The sequence below is a fragment of the Vombatus ursinus genome, unplaced genomic scaffold, assembly GCF_900497805.2.
Source record: "Vombatus ursinus unplaced genomic scaffold, bare-nosed wombat genome assembly UNPS02010219.1, whole genome shotgun sequence".
Taxonomy (NCBI): domain Eukaryota; kingdom Metazoa; phylum Chordata; class Mammalia; order Diprotodontia; family Vombatidae; genus Vombatus; species Vombatus ursinus.
The window spans coordinates 9,037,224-9,058,361 of record NW_020949997.1 but is presented as its reverse complement, the minus strand read 5'-3'; the positions used below and the strand labels follow the sequence as shown (position 1 = coordinate 9,058,361).

The following is a 21,138-nucleotide window of genomic DNA, read 5'->3' as shown; positions in this document are numbered from 1 at the left end:
TCGGAATTACTTTCTTGCCATAAAACTGGGCTGATTCATACTGAATTTTTAAGTCCAATAAAACATCTAGGCCTTTTTCAGATGATCTATTGTCTTGCCATTCCTCCTCATTTTGTATAGATTTTTTGAACCAAAGTACAAATTTTATCTTAATTTATTTGGCCCAACAGTCTAGACTGTTGTTAACTTTTTGGATTCAGACTCTATCATCAATATGTTATCCCTCAGCTTCAAATCATCTGCAAATTTGATATACTTGATATCTAAGCTTTATCCCAGTTCCTGGTAAAATTATTAAATAAGGCCAAACATAGATGCTGAAGGCAGACAGACATACAACCATCAATGATGTCTTTCTGCGTCCAGCTATTCAATTAGTTATAAATCTACCTATCTATATTATTTTCTAATCCCTATTTTTTTATCTTGTCTTTAAGAACAGCATGAGACTTTGTTAAATGACCTGCTAAAATCTAGATAAACTAAATTTACAGCAATTCTCTACTAGTATTATAACCCTGTTTAAAAAACAGAGAGGAATAAAATGATCTGTTCTTGAATTAATGTTGGCTCACTAACACTTCTTTTCAAGATGTTCACTAAACATCTCTTTAATATTACATTCTAGAAATTTTGCCAGAAAATGAAATCTAGTTTCCTTGCCTATAGTTTTCAGATCCTACTGTCTTCATCTTTTTGAAAAAATCCGAACATCTGCCCATCTGCACACCTACAGCACTTCTCTTGTTTCCCACAACCTTTCAAAAATCTCTGACAAAAGTTCATCCATTATAGCCACCAATTCTTTTGGTATCCTAGGATGTAATTCATATGGGCTTGATCACTTTATGACAGCAATAATAATAGTTCACATTTATACAGAACTTTAAGATTTGCAAAGTATGTTACCTACAATACTTCATTTTAACAAACCCACTAAAGGCAGCAAGATGCCTTTCAACTAGTTCACTACTTATCTTAGCTTTCAAAATCCTATTTGCTATTTTTGTTCTGTCCTTTTGAGTACAAAGATAATTTTTTTTAACAGAGAAAACAGAGGGGAAGAGTTAAGCAACTTTTCCTTCTCTCCTCTGTCTTATCATCTTTCCATCCATCCTGAGCAATAGTTTCACCTCTTTTTTGATTCTCACCTTAAAATAAACAAAAATCCCAACCTTACCCATGTCTTTTTGTTATTCTTAGCTTTCCTCAATAGCTTCAGTTCATTCTAAGCTTTGGTTCTATTAAAACCATTCTTCTAGGAGTTTATCATATATTTTAAAAATATTTTTCCTCTGTTCCCTGACTTTGCTCTATTTCCTGTATATACTTGTTAAAAATCTAAGTTTATTGAGAATGGTTACCTATGTATACATGTTGGATCTACTAAAATGACTTCTTCTTTTTACAGAATCAGAATCACAGAATTTAAGAGCTGGAAGAGACCCCAGCAGCCATCTAAATCCAACCCTTACCAGAAAAGTATTCTCCACTACCTGCTCATTGAAATTTTTTCTTTTTGTGTCACCAGAATTTCATCCATTAAAACTTCCCATCTTCCAAGGCTGATTTTTGCTACAAAATTTTAGTCTATGTGATCTTATTTATCCTTTTTTCTGACCCCCCCAAATTTTAGTCTCCCAAAATCTAAAGCGCGTATAAGATTATGTCAACATTTCCTCTCCTTCCCTACCACAAATCCTAAAATGGAATAGTAATTTCTTCCCAAGGGTCCCATCATTTTTTTTTTACCTGCAGGAATAAATAAGAAAGGGAAGAATACTATGCTTTAGTCCCAGATTTGTTGATACCTCTCATTTTGAAGTGGCCTGAACAATTCATCTATAAATGCATTTTAAAGTTCACAATCACTTTTCTGTAATCCGGCACAGTAAAAAGAACACTGAATTTTTAGTCAAGTGACACAGGTCCCTTATTTTGATTCTTACTATCTAAATAACCTTGGGTAAGTTCCTTTACCTCTTTGGATCTCAATTTGCTCATAAATAAAATAAGGAATTTGGAACAGATGTCCTCTTAAGATACATTTTCCAGACCTAAAACTAAGATCCTATAAATTCTGTAAAATAGTAAAAGTACTATTGTGTCCTTTTCTCAGATCAGGTAACAGGCCTAGAGATTAAGTAACCAATTGTTATAACAATTGGTGTTCAGAATGGTGACACTAAGTCATCAAGAGAAGTTAAACTATGTTAGATTCATTCACATTAAGAAAAAATTCAAATAGACATCGAAATGATTCAAATAAAAGAGTATTATTGTTGAATATGGTAGATTAGAAGCAGTAATCCAGCTGAATTCTCTCAACATTCCCCTCCAAACAACTTTAAAATAACACCTCAAATTAAATTTTGGAGTGGCAGAGCCAACAAAAAGTCAAGGTGAGACATTTTCTAGGTCCAAGAAAACGTAGGAAGTATGCAAGAGAGGTCTGTGACACAGGGATAGAGGCCCGTCCGAAAGTATATATGTGTAGCAGCTGCTATTGTGGCCCCAGCAGGAGCAATTTTGGGAGTTCTCAGTCCAGAGACAGTAAATAAGATAACTGGTCAGAAAGAGATTACAGCAGACCCTTTGCTGGCACTGGGTATAGCTGTGGACAACTCTATTGTCCACAAGCAGTTCCAGGGCAGAGAAGAGAACTTGTGGTCACAAGGGAGTAGGAATGCTGGTTGCAGCTCCAATGCAGAGAGGAGCGCTAGAGCTTGTAGCAGCAGGGGAAAAGGGGATCTGTTCTCAATCGCGTTATGGCTGCAGGGGAGTAGCAGCCCTTCCTGTGTAAAGACCAGAGCGCAGACCAGGATAGCAGTGACCACACCTCTCCCAAGATAACACTACCTTGGAAACACTGAAAACTTGCAGACTCCCCAGAATTAGCTCTGAAAAGAGCAACCTGAAAAAGCCTGAAGCTTAGCACAGTGCCTCTCCACTTCCAGGTGATCAGAGTACAACTTTAACATATAGTTCAAAGTCAAGAAATAAGCTGGAAAAAATAGCAAACAAGTTCTGCAGAATAACTCCACTGGCATACCTGAACTTCATACACAACACTGCATCTCCCATCTCCATGTTTTTGCACTGACTATCAGAATGGGTAATCATTGAGGGGAAGGACTGTATTTTTGCCTTCCTTTATATCCCCAGTGCTTCACATAGTGTCTAATATTTGTTGACTGACTATTCTGGGTTATTAGGTAGTAGTTATATTGTACCTGGATTTTGTCATTGTTTATGGGTATTTCTGAAGGTACCAGATGATAAATCTCACACCTAGGTCTAGCCTTGTGAGTTCATCATTTAACTGGTGATTCATGGCTCCTGATGCAAATCTATTTGCCTATCCACAGCTAAGATGTAAAATGTTATTTAAAATAGAGATTAACACTTAACAGAATTGTACTCCTATCCTGCCATTGCTTAATTTTGACAGACATACTTAAAGTGAAAAATTTTCAAGTATAAATTATTAGCCGGGATAGACCAAAATAATGCTTGCAGTACAAATTCCTTTACTCATGATGGAAAATGCTGTCCACAGCCAGAAAAACAATTAAGGACTCTGAATGTGGATCAAAACATACCATTTGCTTTTTCTCTCTTTTTTTTTTTTGCTTTGTTTCTTCTTTCTTGTGGTTCCTCCCCATTGGTTCTAATTCTTCTTCACAACATGACTAAGGTGAAAATATATTTAATATGAATATATATGTAGAGCCTATATTAGATTGCATGCCATCTTGGGGAGAAAATTTAGAACTCAAAATCTTATGGAAGTAAATGTTGAAAATTAAAAATAAATAAATTTTTTAAAAAAGAAATTCCTTTAGAAATAACTCTTAAACTTCATTTTCTTGGATCTACTTCCCTGTTCAAGATAGGGAAATAGGATGACTAGGACAGAATATCATATTCATTTTTGGATGTGGTCGCTGCATTGGATGTCTTTGCTTAACTGTTTTTCTTTGTCAAAAAGAAGAGTATAGGGAAATAGGGAAATAGGGAAAGCCAATTTTGAAATGACTATGATGTAAAGACAAAAAGCATTAATAAAAAATTTAAATTTTTAAATAACTTATTCTCTTGTTTCTATGTTTTAAGAAATCATGTTTTTTCAAATGCTTTTAAGAGCAACAATCCATTCCCCCAAAGTAAAGATATTTCTAAATGAACAATAATATATCTTTGCAAAAAAGATAATTTTTTTAATTGTTTATAGCTAATCTGTCTAAGCCTCTTCTACTGCTACTCCTAAAACTCTGGTCTATGACAATCAATTTAGGCCACACATGAAGACAAAGATAACAGAACAGATTCCAGTGTCTTTTCAAACAAATGTTAATTTAACATTTTAAGATTTATGTTGAGAGAACACATACATACAGAACTTCTCTCAACAACCATTCACTGAACTGTTACAATATGCTTTCACATACATTTTTACATTTGTCAGCTTTGTAGTACAAATATTATTATTTGTTTTGCCAATGAGCTCACGGAGGTTCAAAGAGGTTAAGTAATTTGCTTCAGGTTGCATGACTGCTTAAGTCAGGGAAACCAGGTCTCAAACTAGGTCTTTTGACTTAAACTAGAGGAATCAATCCACTAACCATACTGACTTTCACTTTCTAATTTATAGATTGTAATGTCACAGGACTACTGAGAAGATAAGTTTTAGTTATCTCCTGTACAAATGAAAAAATAAAGAAAATTTTATATGGCTTTCCCCAAAAATTTAAAAACCATTAAAACTTCAAAAGACTAGGGTAATTTTAAAATTTCTGTATAAGTCTTTCTGGTCTCTGAATATTATTTTATTTCTTATGTGGCTTTTCTTTATTCCTTCACCTCTCTCTCTCTCTCTCACTACTCTCCTAGATACCCTATCTTTAACTCAAAAAAGTCTACTGTAGTAGCAAGAGTAGCAGGGGACTTAATATTAACAACCTCAATCAAGTCACCTCACTTCAGTTTTCTTCTATTTAAAATGAAAGATTAGACTAAATAACCTCTGAAGTCCCAGCCAACTCCAACATTCTAAGACAAAGGACGCAATTATTTTTGAAATGGTAATGCACATCAGTTTAGACTGGTATATCAAGACACAGCAGCTGCAGAGCTGCTTCTGCCAGAGACATGAGGGCACTGAGAAGCTATTACATTTAGAGACTGTGCCACCCTTCTCCAAGTGGATGGGATAAAATGTAAATAGGGGTAGTAAATATTTTTTTCCATGTTTGAAGGCAGCTCTATAAAGGAATTATATTGACAAGTAACAATGGGTGTTGATACTCAGTGGAATTGTACAAGTGAATATTTCAGCTACTTAAATTCCTAAGAATGGGGATGTGCTTACATGGCAGAAGGGATACCTCCCGACTGAGTCAAAAATAACTTCACCTTTCCGCATCATTTGAGTAGTTTGAAGGGTTTTTGTTGTTGGTGGTGTTTTGTTTTGTTTTTAGTAAAACACTGGGTTGGCGGAAAAAAGCTAGTTAAAATAGGGCAAGTTGATTGGAAAAGGAGATACTGAGAAAATAGCTCACTAACTTCCCAAGAGTAGGGGAAGACAAAAAGGAAAAGCAACCCAGGAAATGGAACTCAGGATGTTGTGATGATGGGGATGGTCAACTCAAATTGGGAAATACACAGAAAGCTTATGAGTACCCATTATGGGGAAAAAAGACTAGTTGGAGATTTACAAGTGACTACCAGTCAAATTAACAAAGCTGGTGCCTGCCAGGATAGTTTTGCCTCCAAAAGAAAGAAGGCTGACCTAAGGCTCAGACAGGAAAAAGGTGTGTAGAAAACTAGAAGACAAAGAAGTAAGCTTAGGCATGGGAGTGGAAATAGAAAAAAAAACAAGAACAAAAATTTCTAATAAGATTGAGGTCTGCCCATGGAAAAAGGAAGTGGCCAGAGAAAAGAATGAGGATAGAGAGTCCCTAGAAGAGCCTTTAATATTTTAAACTAATAAATGCTAAGCTAAAATTGAATAATTTGAGAAAGGCTGTACTTCTAACTGACCTGAACTTGCATAGAGTTTTTACTCCCAAGACATATTACACTACAGCAAAAATTTCATTTGAAATGAACAGGTGGGCAAAAGAAATATTGACACATGAAAAAAGAAAGTGGGCAAAGTTTTTAAGTCCAGGAGCAAAGTTTTTTTGAAAGAGAAACTTCTTTTATTCAGTCCCTCTCCCATGAGTTTCCCAGCTGAAAGTTATCTGAGATTGGCAGACAAATGATGATAGGAATCAAGCAATTTGAAGGCTGATCCTAGAGAGGGCCCCATTTTTTTTTTTTTTTGAAACTAACTAAAAAAGCATAGCAGTCTTCCAAAAATGAGGTATTACTATGCTATTCTGGAAAGTTAGGGATATTGGGGGGGAGTAAAGCCCTAAACCAGGGGTTCTTAACCCATTTTGTGTCATAGACCCCTTTGGTAGTCTGGTAAAGCCTATGGACCCCTTCTCAGAATGTTTTTAAATTCATAAAATACAATATATATGATTACAAAGCAAGTCAAATATGTTGAAATGCAAGTATAGAAAAAAAAGTCCAGATTAAGAACCCCTGTCCTAAACCTTTATGTTTGACTTTAAGAATGATACTTACGCAATCCAAAAAAAATACTGTGCAACTTTCAGAGACATAATAACAATATAATTTGGAGAGACATTACAAAATTGAATAACTTGACAATTTTTATGTTCTTAACATAAGATCAATAGAAGAGATTGCCAAATCTTTGCTTGACTTCTTACTGGCTCAAATGTATACTGAATTAGAATCCTCTTACTTTTCTTTATACTAAGTTTTTTACTTTTGGTCCACTACAGACACACACATAAAACATGCTACAAACACAACAAAAAAACAAAATTTAAGAGTAAAATCTCTTGAGAGAAAAAATTCTGCAAGGTCAGAATATGAGACCAAAGTTGAGTTGCTAGTATAGAGAAACACAATAGAGTTTAAAGCACTCAGGTGATGCCTCCAAAATACCTCTCAAGTGATTGAATAATAGGTCATGGTGAAAAGATCCCATTTTTGATACATTAATAGGATCCACAAAGGGCACTGTGTCTATAAATTGTCCAACTTGATAAGACAACAAATTAACTATAATAATACTACATTGGAGGCAGGGATTGGTGGGTACAAAATAGGTAGAACATGACTCAAGAAAAAGAACACACCCATAATTAGAGACACCAGAGTTGTAGCTCCAACTTTTTGAAAACAAGCTCTAAGCTGGCCACTCTCTAGTACTACTTAGCTTTTTATTTGTAAAATGAGGTGATTTAATTAGATAATTTCAGAAGGTCTCTTTCAATTCTAAAAGTCTCTCATTCCTCAACATCTCCTCTGCCCCTGCACCCTTTATATCTATAGTGTTGGAAGAGGCCTTAGAGGCTATGGAGCCCAACCCATATTCCTCCTGAAAAATTCTCCACAACATATTCTGTAAGTTGTCATCCAGCCTTTGCTTTAAGACTTCAGGTCCCCACTATATTCTGCAGCAGACCATAACAGTTTTGGGCAGCTGTAATTGTGAAGGTCTTTTTGTTGATATTAAGCCTAAACTTGCCTCACTGAAACTTCCACCTATTATAGCTCATTCTTCCCTCCCTATTTCACAATAAGGCAGCTTAGGTGATGTGGTGGATAGAGTGCTAGACCTAAAACCAGGAAGACCCGACTTCAAATCTAGCCTCAGACACCTTCTGGGAAAGTCATTTAGCCTCCGTCTGCCTCAGTTTCCTCGACTATAAAACGGGGCCTTCATAGCGTTGTTGTGAAAATCAAATGAAATAATATTTGTAAAGCACTTACTTAATACAGTGCCTGGCACATAGAAAGTGCTATATAAATACGTATTCTCTTCCCTTTCCCCACATAGCATCCTTTTAATACTTGACATTTATTATGTTCCCTTTAAGAATTCTCTCCTTCTGGTCAATTCCTTTAATCAATTCTCATGTGGTATAGTGTTCAGGTCCTTTACATTTTGGGTTGCTCTCTTCTATATGCTTTCCAACTTATCAATGTCCTTCCTAAACTATGGTGCCCAGCAATATTTCATGTGGCCTGACAGGGCAAAATGTATTCAGGTTCTAAATTTTCCATGAAAGTTTCCAGTGAACATATATGCCACATTGACCTCTCCTCTCATTGAGTTTCACAGACTTGGAACACAGGGGCATTGTGAAGCTCAAATTAGTTAACAGATGAAAAGTATTTGCAAAACTTAAAGCCTTATATAAATGCTGGTTATCATTATTCTTATTAGTCTACAGTCATCAGTCCTCCAATCCAGTGATGATTTCATTCCTTGAGCCTTCTACCACACTTCTGCCAAGCTCAAGCAACATTTATAGAGCAATATAGCGGTGTGCTGGTTAAAAAATGGGCTCTCTGTGTGTGATATACATACACTTTTAAAGTTAAATCTGCATTAGTACTTTCTCAAGTCTAAACAATCAACAAGACAATAAAACAAGCCCTGATTTGTAGGTATTTCCATTTCTAAGGTATAAATGCTCAAACTAAAAATTTAATAATTGATTTTCTGGTTTGAGCTGGTTCCAACACATGTCTGGACACAAGGAATGAAAACAATGATGATAGCTGATAGTTCGCATTTGTATAGTGCTTTAAAGTTTGCAAAATACTTTACATATGCGATCTCATTTTATCTTCATCATAAGAACTTGAGAGGTACATGCAATTACTGTCCCTATTTTCTCGGATGAAGAAACTCAAGCAGAGAAAGGTTAAGTGATTTGACCACGGTCACATAGCTGTTAAATGTTTGAGGACATATTTGAACTCAGTACTTCTTGACTCCAGGTCCAGGGATCTATCCACTGTACAATCTAACTGCTTCATAAAACAGAGGCATATGAAGATTCTGCTGAGGGATGCTGCCATTAGGTGTGCCCATGCTATCCCCAGAAAAATCACAGAATCTCGGAATAAGGGGCCTCAGAGGCTCTTTTGACCAGCCCTTAACTGGATAATACTCTCTACAACATCGTTCATGTGATCACCTAAATTAAACCTCCAGTGATTGAGCATTCATTGCTAAGAAGTTTTTCCCTTCATTTAGCTTAAACCTGATGCTCTGTAACTTACCAAAAGTGAAGCTAATCTAATTAAAGGATAATAGAATGCTCTGTGTCCCTACTGGTCTAAGTTAAGTCTAGTTTAAAGAAGATTTTATATAGGACGACCCATTTAAAGGCTGACTCATATTAAAAGAGAGATAATGTGGGTCAAGTATTTTTTAAAAAGCTACCTATAAATGAAATTAAAACAACAGAATTTTAGTGTTAAACATAATATATATTTAAAAGGTAACACTGCAAGGCAGATGGGCTTTACATTCTTTAACTGCTGAAAATTCCAGTCAGTGGTCCAAACTAGAATGTACTGTAATAACATTAATAAGAAGATCTTAAATAGAGAGACTTCTTAGGAAGTTGGGGGAAACCAATACTTTCTACATAATTTGCCAAACTTATGCACCTAATTTAATTTCTGTACCAGGCATAGAGAACTTGACAAGGTTAAGGTCATAAGACTTTAAAGTTATATGAGAATAGGTCTCTCCATGATCCACTTACTGATATGATAGGTAAAAATACCTTGCTACCTTTTCCAACTTACACATTAAAACAAAGGCCAAAACCTAAAAGAGAATCTGGTGTACTTCTCAAATGTGTATTGTGGGTATAAAGAAACGTATCTCTCAATTTGTTTCTAAGATTAGAGGTGCTATAAAGCAATTCTTTGAACCCAAATAACCTGCATAAGCGATTTAATATCATTTTTTGGTCAACCAGCTGTTGTAAAATTTCAAATGTATGGCCACTGCTCAGAAAGAACTAAAAGTGTAGGTTTGTTTCCTGTATCAATTTATTTAGTGAATTCTCTTATTACGCTAGTTCAAATTTATATAGTACCTAGAAAGCTCCTGTTTGTCACATGTGAAATTTTGTAGATTACAAAAGGCTAAACTTGGTATAAATGGAAAAAATATGTTTGTGACTAGATAAGCAAAGAAATCTAAGTAAGGGAGCTGAGTTCACTCTGACTATGGAGGAGAGTAGTTGTTTTGGTACAAAAAATAGGCCTAACTTCTATTATGGTCTAAATTTTCTGGACCCTACTGAACCCCAGAGTTATTCCATGCTTTTATACTACCATATTTTGTCACTGGATTGAAACTCTAAAGTGTTCCATAATTAAATTAGTTTGAGAAAGGAGGCATTATGCTGCTATTTCAAAACTAAACACAAATATAGAACCCTATAGAGAATTACTTAGTAACTTGTTTCTAAAACTTAGTAAGTTTTAGAAACAAGAGTAAAACTTCAACTTAAAATGCTAATAAATTTTCATTTGGCATCAAATATAAGAATTTCTTCTTTTATAAAAGGGTATCATATTGAGTACCCCCTCATTTACAGAGCTGTTATAAAGCTCAAATAAAAGTATTTAGCAAACTATAACATCTTACATAACTATAAACTGCTATTATTGTAACCCCTCCCACAGAAATGAAAAATTTTACTCAACCTTGTGTTCAGATTCACTTTAGGGGCCAGGATTTGCCCCTGAATGACACTTAAAAAAGTTTATTGAATGAATGAAAACGAATGAATGAATGCTACAAAACAATAACCATCTCGAGTATTCTGCTCCCTGGATGACTTTATTGGTGCTGAGAGGGTAACTGCTAGAAGAGGCAAAGGCCAAAAACATCTTCCTTTAAATTCAACCATTTGGGAATTCATTTGAACTAACGAGTCTCTTTCTGATGGTTACAAACAATCTTCAGTAAAGCACACCTTCCTATCAACCCGCTTTAATTAAGCCAACACTCAGCTGAGATAAGCTTAAATGGAAGAGAGAAAGAGAAAATGGTAAAGATGAAATATGTTTAATACTCTAAGATCTAAATTTCACTGGCAGGTAACATCAATCCCCTTGACACCTCTCAAAGTTTTATAATGAGTGATGGGAGAAGTTAAGACTTTTAGAAACTCTTTCCTACCACCCTCTATACTGAAAGACTGCTCTATTTGTTTTAACATCCTACAAATACTCAAATTTATGAAGCCTTTTAAAAATTATAATACCTTAAATCTTACATTTAGTTAATTCACTAAGTCACCAAAGAATCAGAGAATTTCAGGGTTGGAAGAGACTTTAGCAGCCATTCAGCTCAACGCACAGCCAGAAAATAATCCCCACTACAACCAAATTGACAAGTGATCAGCCAGCTTTTATCTTAGGAAGCTTTTCCTGACATCAGGCCAAAATATGCCTCTTTGCAAATTATTATTATTTCTTTTTTGGTTGAGGCAGTCAGGGTTAAGTGACTTGTCCTGGGTCATGTAGCTACTAAGTCAAGCGTTTGAGGCTGGATTTGAATTCAGGGCCCTCCTGACTCCAGGGCTCTATCTACTTTGCCACCTAGCTGCCCTCTTTGTAAATTCTACTTATTGCTCCCTGGTTCTGTTCTCTAGGGCCAAGAAACACAAACCTAATTCCTCTGCCATGATAATCCTTCAAATACTTGAAGATGGATATTACATTCACCCTTTACTTCTTACCCCCTTTCTCTTTTCCAGGCTAAACATCCCCAATTCCTTCAGCCAACCATCTAGACCCTTCTCTATTCTGGGCATCCTTTTCTGGACAGTCTCCAGCTTATCTATGCCCTTCCCAAACTATAGTGCCCAGAACTAGGCAGATTACTCCAGAACAAAGTACAGCAAGTCATTTCAGATTCGACATATCCGAAAAAGAACTCATTATCTTTCCTCCAAAACCTACCCCTCTTCCCAATGTCCCTATTTCTATCAAAAGTCCCTAGTTATTTCAGTCTTCTCAATATTATTCTTGACTCCCCTTTTCCTCACCACACGTATAAAATCCGTTGCATTATCTTGTTGTTTCTACCTTCATATATCTTTTGCAGCTGACCCCTTCTTGATCAGCTACCACTTCAGTGCACATTCTCATCACTTGCTTGCCTGGGCTACTGCAGTAGAGAGCTATTAGGGAGTTCTCTAATTAAGTTACCTGGACTCCCCCCTCCCCAAGTCCATTTTCTATACAGAAATCAAATAGTTTTTTTAAACACCTATCTATGTCCCTATCATACTCAATAAACTTCAGTGTCTCACTAGTGCCTCTAGGTTAGAATATAAACTCTGCTGGCTTTTAAAGCTCCAAGGCCCCAAATTATCTTTCCAGCCTCATTATACCTCACTCCTCTTCACTCACTCTAGGGGTCCAGCCCAACTAGTCTTTTGTTTCACATCTATAGTACTCTATATCCCATCTCCATGCCAGAAATACATGGTGTTCTTACTTAATTCTACCACAGAGAATCCTTTTCTTCCTTCAAGATAAAGCTCAAGTATTCTCTACAAGAAGATTTTTCTAATTAGTGTCCTCTCTAATTATCTTATATTTATTTGGTTAGACTTATATGTTGTCTCTCCTGATGGAATGTAAGCTTCTTCAAGACAGAGATTGCATCTTTCTTTCTTTTTATGTTCCCAGCTCCCAGGAGTGCCTGGAACATAGAAGGTGCTTAATAAATGCTTGATTGTTCATTACCATTCTGCTTCTCTACACAGCCCCAAGACATCATTAGCTTTTTTTTTTTTTTGCTACTATACCATACTGTTGACTCATATTGAGCTGGCATTCCACTAAACCTCCCAGATCTTTTTCAGATAAACTGCTATCTAACTGATCTTGTATTTGGGAAGTAAAATTTTTAGATCTAAGGCTTTATTTCAATCCCTATCAAATTTCATCTTAAGATTTAGCTCAAATGTCACAGCTTGTTAAGATCTTTTTAGGATTCTAATAACCACTGTTACCTATTCCTCTAGGTCTCACATCATTTTCAAATATATTACATTTCACAAATATATAAAGTATACCTATCAGACTTATAGTAAATGTGCATCACATTTACATGTTATGGAAATATCACTGGGGAAAAATGAAAGCTGTGCAATCATAATGACTAAGTTTAGCTCAAGAGAAAACAGACCTCTAACTTTTCATCACAGAGCTGGGGGACTAAAGATGTGGAATATTGCTTACATCGTCAGATATACTCAATGTGTTAGTTTTCCTGAATTGCTTTATTTTCCCTTTCTTTTAAAAATCTTTGTTATAACAGATGGCTTACTGGGAAGAAGAGAGGGGAATATATTTGGAAGTGAATGTAATATGAAAACAAAAATATATCAAAATAAAAATAAGAGAGCAGCTAGGTGGTGCAGTGGATAGAGCACTGGCCCTGGAGTCAGGAGAACCTGAGCTCAAATCCAGCCTCAGACTCACTAGCTGTGACTCTGAGCAAGTCATTTAACCCCAATCGCCTCACCAAAAAAAAAATAAATAAAAATAAGATAAAACATTTCAAATAAATATCATTAAAAACCTTTTTAAAACTGAAACTCCTTGTGCTTATTTCATCTGAAAAATTACTATCTTTAAGGAGAAAATCCTTCCAACTTAAAAGATTTTAAGCTAAAACGAAACATATTTGGTTTAAGATAAAAGTAAACTTTTGTACTTTAAAATTTTTCCATTTGCATTTAGGATGATATTTTATATAGTAATCACAAAAATGTATTTTTTTTTTAAAATACAGCATGTTTTACACACTGACTTTCAAAAAATTGTAAAGAGAATTTATTCATTCACTGAACTTACATTTTAGTGCTCTAAGTTAAAAAATGTTATTAAAAATTTTTTACACCACTGATAATTGATAACTAAAGATTTCTTTACAGAATATTCGAAAAAATAATCCAGAATTTCTTTGCTGAATTCCAAATACCACAGTTCTTATACCTCTTCCATTTCCACTGACTTTTTACCATCATGGTTTGGGAATAGAGAGGCAGTGAATTCAATGTGGGCCTTAGAATCAAGACCTGGATTCAAGTCCCACCCATTATGTTTATTCCTTATGTGATTATTGGCAAGTCATTTGACCTCTGTGAACCTCAAGCAACTACCTAAGACTATAGATTATTAATTATACAGATCCTTGATTTTAAATGAATATAGGATAAAATCAGAATGTCAGAGCTATTTGGGGTCTTTGAGATCACCTATTTCAACCTAGTTCAGATGAAACAGTTGAGGCCCAGAGAAGTTAAAAGACTTGCACAAGGGGGTTTAAGAGATAGGGGAAGTTCACTGGCTGGAAAGTAGCAGAACCAGGACCAGGCCTCCAGATTATAACCTACTGCAGGATTCTTTCTGCTATGATCTAGACATAAGCTGAAACTAAATTATATAGTGTAAAAAAAAATGTTTCAGAATAAAACTACCATCTTACACTAATAACTACCTAATCATTTTCCAGAAATAGGTAAACAATCTTGTTTTCTTAGGTCTGAAGGACAAAACATGATATATTATTTATGTTGCTAGGGACAAAGACAACTAAAAATTTTTTAAATGAAATTTTGATTTTTAACTTTAATTTCCCAATTTACCAGCTCTCACTAGCATCGATTTTGGTTTTCCATAGTAAAAATATTTTGATGTCCAAATGCAAATTTCTCAATATATCTCTAGAAATCTTTAAGTCTGGAGTCTACATTGTTAAAGTTTAGTATTATAACTTTACTTAAGTACTGAATTCCTTCTGACTAAAGAATGAAAACTAATCTGTCTAAACAAGATAAATGTCAGTGTGGAGAATTCTTCTTTAGACATTAGTTACCTAATCTATTTTGATTCTAAAATATTATTTCTAGAATAGCTTATAAAGACAGAAATTTAACTTTGTAAATTTCCTTTGGGATTGTTATTGGAGATTACCATCTAAACGCATTAGATTTTTACTTAAAAAACCAACATACTTGTTTTTGCAATTGTCAAGAGGCCTTTAATTAAAAGAAAATTCCTAACACCCCCAGCAAAAAGATATGAAAAAAATTCATGTATTCATGATTTTAGCCTTTGGTTAAGAGTGTTTTTCTTTTTTTGGGTGGAGGGGAAGGCCACTGCTTTCATTTTATTGAATTGACTTTTGGGGATTTGTGCATTTACATTTATTAGATGAAAAAAAGTTGTTGATACAACTCAGTTCTTTTTCAAGATAATCAAATATTTAAATACAAATTTTGCAAACTAGTTTATTATTTCTGCTTTGGTTATGATTGTAGCAAGTTGTCAAACTTTGGCAATTTACAAATATGTTAGAAGCATTCTAGGGGTAGCTAGAAACTGAAGCTAGGGTTCCAAGGTGTATAAGGGTGCTTTCAACTGCTTCTATTTAGTGCAGAATAATTTTCTTATTTTGGATTTTGAAATGACTGTTATAAATCATAATTACATATGACATTTTGCTCTAATGTCACTGTAACACCTAAATCTTTCAGAAGTAACTAAACTATGCTGCCATTTTATCTAAATGTGAGGATTTTATTACAACTGAAGTCTGCAGCCTTAAAAAGGAAAAGACACACTTATAAATTAGTACTTAAGAGTAACTTACTTTGAGGGAAATGTTAAAAGTGAAATATTCACAAAATCAAAGAAGCCAAAATAAATTCATAATCCACGAACGGCTAACTTTGAGATTTTGGAAGGAAAGTGCTATGGCCTTATCATTTTGCAGTGTTCCCTGGTTTTGCTAACTATGCAGGCTTGCTAGTCTCAACCAGGTTTAGAAGAAAACCTAACACTATGGAAATTTTGGTTGCTGCTGGTGGTGGTGGTGATTTAAAACTTCCTAAAAGCAAAACTTCAGTGTACTTTTGTAGGAGTCCTGATGCCATAAGAAATATGTAAAAACCATTATATATTAAATGGTATATTTGAAATTGAGCATCTAATCACTTAACTTTTGAGGTGTTTTTTTTTTTTTTAAGCTTTAGGGCAGGGCCACAGCTAACGGAGGAGGGAATTGGAAGCTGCAATCGCTTCATGTAAGAAAAAGAGTGCTCAGAAGAGGGAGACACACAAAAGTGCTTGTCATCTAACCAGGGAAATGATGACTGGGGTGTGCGTGTGGGGACTGGGGGATGGGGGGGTGGGGTGGCAAAGCAAAACGTCAGTCAGACCCTAATCTGCATAAAAATGATCTCGTGAAATCAGAAGGCTGCAAATCCGATGAGAAAATCATCAGGTTAAATATAGAACACGAAACCTAGTTGAGAGGTAGGGAGGAAAAAACCTGAAACAAACCTTTCTCTAGTACCACCAAACGAAGTTTGCAATGACGGTGGAATTATCTGGAAGGCTTAATGGGGGGGGTGAGGGAGAGGAGAGCAGTGCACGTAAATGGAATTGATGGAACAAAACAAAAAAATGTTTAAATCATGCAAAATGTAACTGCAATCGTTCCCAGCTCCCCGCCCCACACCAATCCAAAACCACCCCCGTTTTACACACCGAAGATGAAGGTGATTCTTTTTGTTTGTTTACCCCCTCACCCTCCAACTACTTCCCCCACCCCCACCCCACACAGGCTGAAGAAAACGCAGCAAACATTCCAGTACCAGGCACATGAGGATGAGGACTATTATTATTGAACCACAGACACATTATTATTATTATCGGACAGAAAGAGAGAGAGAAAGAAAGAGAGAGAAGAATTAGGGTTACTCGACCTTTCGTCCCCTGCATGTTCAGAGTCTGTCATGTTTTTGTCAAGAACGGGGTTGGGGGGTTTGGAGAAAAGGCTCTCAAAGGCCATGAGGCTGGTGGAGGAGGTGGTGGAGGAGGTGGTGATGGTGGTGGTGGTGGTGGAGGGACGAGCAGCAGGAGGTGGCGAGGAGGAAACTGCCCTGTGGCCACCGACCAGAGACCCTAGCGCGCACACGCCCTGCTGCTGCTGCTGCCTGACAGAGAGAGACACACACACTTGGACTCGGTGATCACCACCTGCTCTCGGCCGCCGCTGGGACTCGGTGGTGAGAGATGATGAATTGGTAAAAACTCACGGTTACTTAGTGAGCGACACAGAGAGACACAGAGACTTTTCCAGTCTATTAACAATCACAGCAGAAAGATGGGGCTCTAACTGCAAACACAGGGCAATGGCCCCCCTCGCTGCCGGGCGCTGCTGGCGCTGCTGCTTTAGTCTCTATCCGCCGCTGCTGGCCGAGGCTTGGGAGCGAGCGGGTGGCGTGGAGGAACACGGGGATTTGAATAGTGGCCGTGGCGGTGATTTCTTCTCACCAACATGGCGGCGCCCGAGATAGGCAGCTCGACAAAATGGCGACGGCGCCGGCCGAAATGCCTTTCCCCCGGACTCAGGGAGGAGGGGTGGGGGTGGGGTGAGGTGAGAAAGGATTCTTCCGCGCGCGGCCCTCGCTCTGGCGCCTCCGCCCCGCCGCTGCGCAGGCACACATGCATGTACACACGCGCGCGCGCACACACACACATACGCGCACACACATAAGCCCGGCCCCGGGCCCCGCTGGGAAGAGGCCCGGGCGGGCGGGAGGGTCCTGCTGAGAGTGTTGACCATTGGGGAAATCTCCCTGCCAATCATCCCCTAAGGGCGGGGCCTCTCTTGCGGCGGGGATAGAGGAGGTGGGACATTGACATGGCGGCCATGGCGGCTCTGTCACCCTTGGTGGAGGGGGGAGGGAGGGAGGGAGGGAGGGCGGGCGGAGAAGAGGAGGAAAGAGAAAGTGGTTGCCCCCTCCGCTGAGGTAGAGACGGCGCAGGGATATCTCCGGGTGGAGATGAGAGTGGGCCGTGTCACGTGCCGCTTGAGGCTGCGGCTGAGCTGGAGAAGAAGGCGGAGAGGAGGGGCATGGCCGCTGCCGATGCCCCCCCCAACGCACATCCCTCCCCCTCTCCCGTTACCGTAGTAGGTCTCACGGGCCGGCTGCCTTTCTTCCTAACGCCGCTGCCACTCTGTGGCCTGCTTAGAGAACAGAGGAGAGAGAGAATACTGTACGCCGCTTCCCCTTTCCGCGTCCCGGGGCTCTATCGGCCCGCAGGGCCTGGGGATCTAACAGTGCCTAGGGGATCTAACAGTGCCTAGGGCATCTGGCGCGGCCTCTGTCACTTAGGTGTGGCTGCTGTGTTAGGCCTGATCTAGGCCTGAGGCCTAGGAAATGGAGGCTCTGGGGGAGCAGGGCCAGCTCGTTGTCGGGGGCGGCCCAAAGAGAAATTCTACATACCTACACCCCGACTCCCCTCCCCCATCCCATTCCTCCCTTGTTGAGAGGCAGCCGCCGGCGGATTTAATGTTTCATTATCGGTCTTTTGTTTTGTCTGAGAATAGGCCTCACCTTCTTGGAAGTTACTGTTACTTTCCAAAAACAAAGTTTCCCAGGCACTGGTCTTTCCAACGAAAACAAAGTATCCCAAGCACTGGTGTTTCTGAAAAGTGACACGTCACTCTCTTTTTTGTGTGAGGGCTCTGCACAATTAGGTACTTACTCATAACAGCTAACATTTATTTAACACTTTAAGGCTTGCAAAGTGCTTTACATGGGTCTTCTCATTTAATGTATGTATGCTTGTGGATTGATTGTGAGAAATGGAGTATGAAGAAATTATGCCAGTATAACAAAGCTGTACTTGTACTGCCCATCAAGTTACCTACTAGGTGATGATTGTTTTTGTTGTTGGCTGCAGCTCTCAAGGTTATGTTCTGCATCTGAGGCCATCTTTATAAGATGTTCTGCATCTGATGAAATCTTTTTAAGTATGAAAGCAGCACACTTACATTCCTTTATGTGTTTTTTGTTATTATTCAATTGTTTTTTCAGTCCTGTCTGACCTGTATGTGTACTGATGTAGAATTTAGCTTTTGGCTTTAGAATAAGTAAAGAGGACCCCAAACTACTTCTACTTTGTGTCTGGTTCATACTTAACACTTTAATATTGAAGGCAAGTGATTTGTTCCTTAGAATAATAATGACAGTTGATATTTATGTATTTATGTGGCTAAGTTGTATATTTTTATATTTAACACTTTATAGGGCAACTTCCTTGTTACATGAAATAATAAAACTGACCGCTGCATAAGCTTTAAGATTTACAAAAGGCTTTAACTAAACTACTAGATTACAGAATTTTAGCCTTTTACTACTTTAAACTGATAAGCCTCATTAATTCCTGTACCTCTTAGCGCAACCTACTTGTTTCTTTTGTGTTTCATCTTGATACAGTTAACAGACTCTTAGGTTGCAAATATTTCATTTAGAGATGTGATAAGTAAATAATCAGAATAAAATGAGGTTACGGACTTTCACTCTTCTCTTTGTGTAGGATACAAAGTACCGAGGGGAATGCTTGGCATTTAGAGGTGTCTAATAAACTCATTTTTGTTAATTGGATTATGACCAACACAACTATTACTATGCTTCTTCCAGGTTACTATTAAAAACTAGTAAATATTAGGAGATATTTATTAGTTCAGTATTTTCTCTTGGAAATACTGGAGTAAGAGGAGGTTGGGGCAGGCTTCTTATAGAAAGTGGGATTTTACTTGGAACTTAAAGGAAGTCAGGGGGGTCAGTAGCTGGAATAACAAGAATGGAGGAGGGAGAAAGAGTGTTCCTGGCCTGGGAGACAGTCAGAGATAATGCCTGGAGCTAGAGTTGGAATGTCTTGTTCATGGAACAGGGTCTGTGTCACACCTCAAACTTAGCTCATTCTATGAGTGCAACTAGGTGGACCTGGAGTTAGACTTGACTTTAAATTCTCCCTCAGACTGGTACTAGTTGTATGACCCTGGGTAAACTCACTTAACAACTCTTTGCTTTTGTTTCTCCATTTGCAAAACGTGGATAATAGCACCTATCTCCCTGGATTGTTTGTGAGAACAAAATGAGATATATTTTTAAAAATATATTTTGTTTTAATCAGCCAATATCCTCCTTACTCTTCCATTCCAACTCCTGTAATTGAGAACACAAGAAAAACAAAACTCATTACAAACATGTATAGTTGATCAAAATGAATTTCTACATTAGCCATGTAATTAAAATGAATTTTTATATTGGCCATGTCAAAAATTTTTGCTTCATTCTACATTCTGAGTCCTTTACCTCTTTATCAGGAGACACATAGTAAGCGCTATTACCTATCATTATTATTATTAACTACTATTGTTATTATTATTCCTTCCTTAGCACCATCTCTTAAAGTCTTTAATCTTTTTTTTTATTCCATAAATTAACCCAGTTATTATTGGACTATGGGCTACAGATATTTGATAAGAAGATATTACTAGTCTTTTAATTCCTTCAGTCTTGTGATGACAGATTTGACTGTGACTGCAGAGGTGGTATTGTAGGTCCATGCACCACCAGCTACTGTCTTCATACAGGATCCACAATGTCAGATACCCACAACCCATCTCTTTATTTTGGTCTTGCCACAGAAGCAGCAGGTATACTTGGCATGCTGGCTAATTTCAATTTTCTTCACCATTTTTCTGAGGGATGCACCATAACATGTTCCATATTTATTAACAATTCCAGCCTTCTTGGTACATTTAGCCATGTTGCCAGTTTCGGGGCCGGAGCTCGGAGAGTCTAAAGTCTTTAATCTTTCAGATTCAGGTCTATCACCACCATCTACATAAGGCCTTTCTGATCACCCAGCTTCCATTGCCATTCATCCCTCCAAAATCATCTTGTATCAATTTTTGAATATTTTGGGGCATGCATGTAGCATGTTTCTTCATTAGTCCTGGTTGTTTAGAGTTCAACACAATAGTATTCCATCATTTATATACCATAACTTATTCATTCTCCAGTTTATGGATACCCCCTCAGATTCCCATTCTTTGCTACATGAGGTAGTATTTGTAAAGTGCTTTGCAAACCTAGCCTCTTAGGTATTAACTAACCATGTTATTATTATTATTCTCCAGGGCTACCTCAGTCTCCTAATCAATCACTTTGCCCCTGTCAGATTCCAAGCCCTTCAGGAAAGTCCTCCTGAGGCCCTCTTCTGATTGGTGACTGCTTCTCCTGGAACATTATTTCAGAAAAGCCCCAGCCACTCCCTCTTTTCTGGCCACTTCCTCCACAGCCTTCTCCCCAACCACTGTATGCATAGCCTTTCTTCACCTATTATTCA

The 21,138-nt window shown here is 37.6% G+C and overlaps 1 protein-coding gene and 1 pseudogene across 1 annotated transcript in view; both read right to left on the bottom strand.

Annotated features, from left to right (window-relative positions):
* ZC3H6 (zinc finger CCCH-type containing 6) overlaps window positions 1–17,338 on the bottom strand; it is a 75,039-nt gene extending 57,701 nt beyond the window's left edge. The window contains exon 1 of the mRNA XM_027853895.1: window positions 16,695–17,338. Coding sequence (XP_027709696.1) covers window positions 16,695–16,780 — 86 coding nt within the window. The 5' untranslated portion in view covers window positions 16,781–17,338. The remainder of the gene's footprint in view (window positions 1–16,694) is intronic.
* Window positions 17,339–20,280: 2,942 nt separating this feature from the next.
* On the bottom strand, window positions 20,281–20,556 carry LOC114037000 (annotated as a pseudogene).
* Window positions 20,557–21,138: the final 582 nt, after the last annotated feature.